The 743-nt window shown below is 61.4% G+C and overlaps 1 protein-coding gene across 1 annotated transcript in view; it reads right to left on the reverse strand.

Annotated features, from left to right (window-relative positions):
• The window catches only part of SGSH (N-sulfoglucosamine sulfohydrolase), a gene marked incomplete at its 5' end in the record, with an annotated part of 2588 nt that extends 1945 nt beyond the window's left edge, over nt 1-643 (reverse strand). Inside the window, 3 exon segments of the mRNA XM_009578890.1 lie at nt 66-222; nt 494-599; nt 602-643. Of these exon segments, the coding sequence (XP_009577185.1) occupies nt 66-222; nt 494-599; nt 602-643 (305 nt within the window).
• Nucleotides 644-743: the final 100 nt, after the last annotated feature.

Genomic DNA, 743 nt, shown 5'->3' on the forward strand with positions numbered 1-743 from the left:
CCCATACGGCCCCGCACAGCCCCATATAGCCCCATGCAGCCCCATATAGGCCCACAGGCTCCCACCTGCACTTGCTCTGGGCGGTAGAGCTGTGGCTTCCAGTCCGGGATCCAGCCCATGCCGCTCTCTCCATTGCCGAATTTCTCACAAAAGGCCCCAAATTGGGGCTGGGAGTGCCCGCAGCGGTGGGGGTCGTGGAAGGCGACGTAGAGGAAGAAAGGCCTAGAGAGGAGAGGGTGGAGGTGGAGGTGGTGTAGCAAAGGGCTGCCCATGCCCCCTGAGACCAACCCTGGGCTGCGCAGGGGTGAGCTGGGGTTGGCGGGAGGACTCCCACCTAATCTGGGCTTCTGGATATGGGGTGACCCAGAAACAAGGTGTTCCTTCCTATTTGTGACCAGCCGGGACATGGAGACACGTCTTCAGCGAAGCCGGTTTCCCTCTCCTCTCCCGTGCCCCCTTGCAGCCTGCCCCGGGGCTGCAGGGTCCATCTCACCTCTCGTCCTGGCTCTGCAGAAACTGCCGGACGAGCGCTTTGATTCGAGTGATGTTTCTCCCAACCTGCAAGACCGAACTGTTCTCCTCCGTGTAGGCGCAGTCGAAGGGTAGACAGCCTCGGGCCCAACGTGCTTCTTCCCAATTATCCCTGCAAGAACGCAGACATGCGCTGTGCTGGGAGCAGTGGGGAGCCAGGGGGGACACTGCTGGTGAGTTAGCTGTCAAGTTCTCTCACCCGATGGGGTTCG

This window comes from Fulmarus glacialis, unplaced genomic scaffold (assembly GCF_000690835.1).
Source record: "Fulmarus glacialis isolate BGI_N327 unplaced genomic scaffold, ASM69083v1 scaffold25315, whole genome shotgun sequence".
Lineage (NCBI taxonomy): Eukaryota > Metazoa > Chordata > Aves > Procellariiformes > Procellariidae > Fulmarus > Fulmarus glacialis.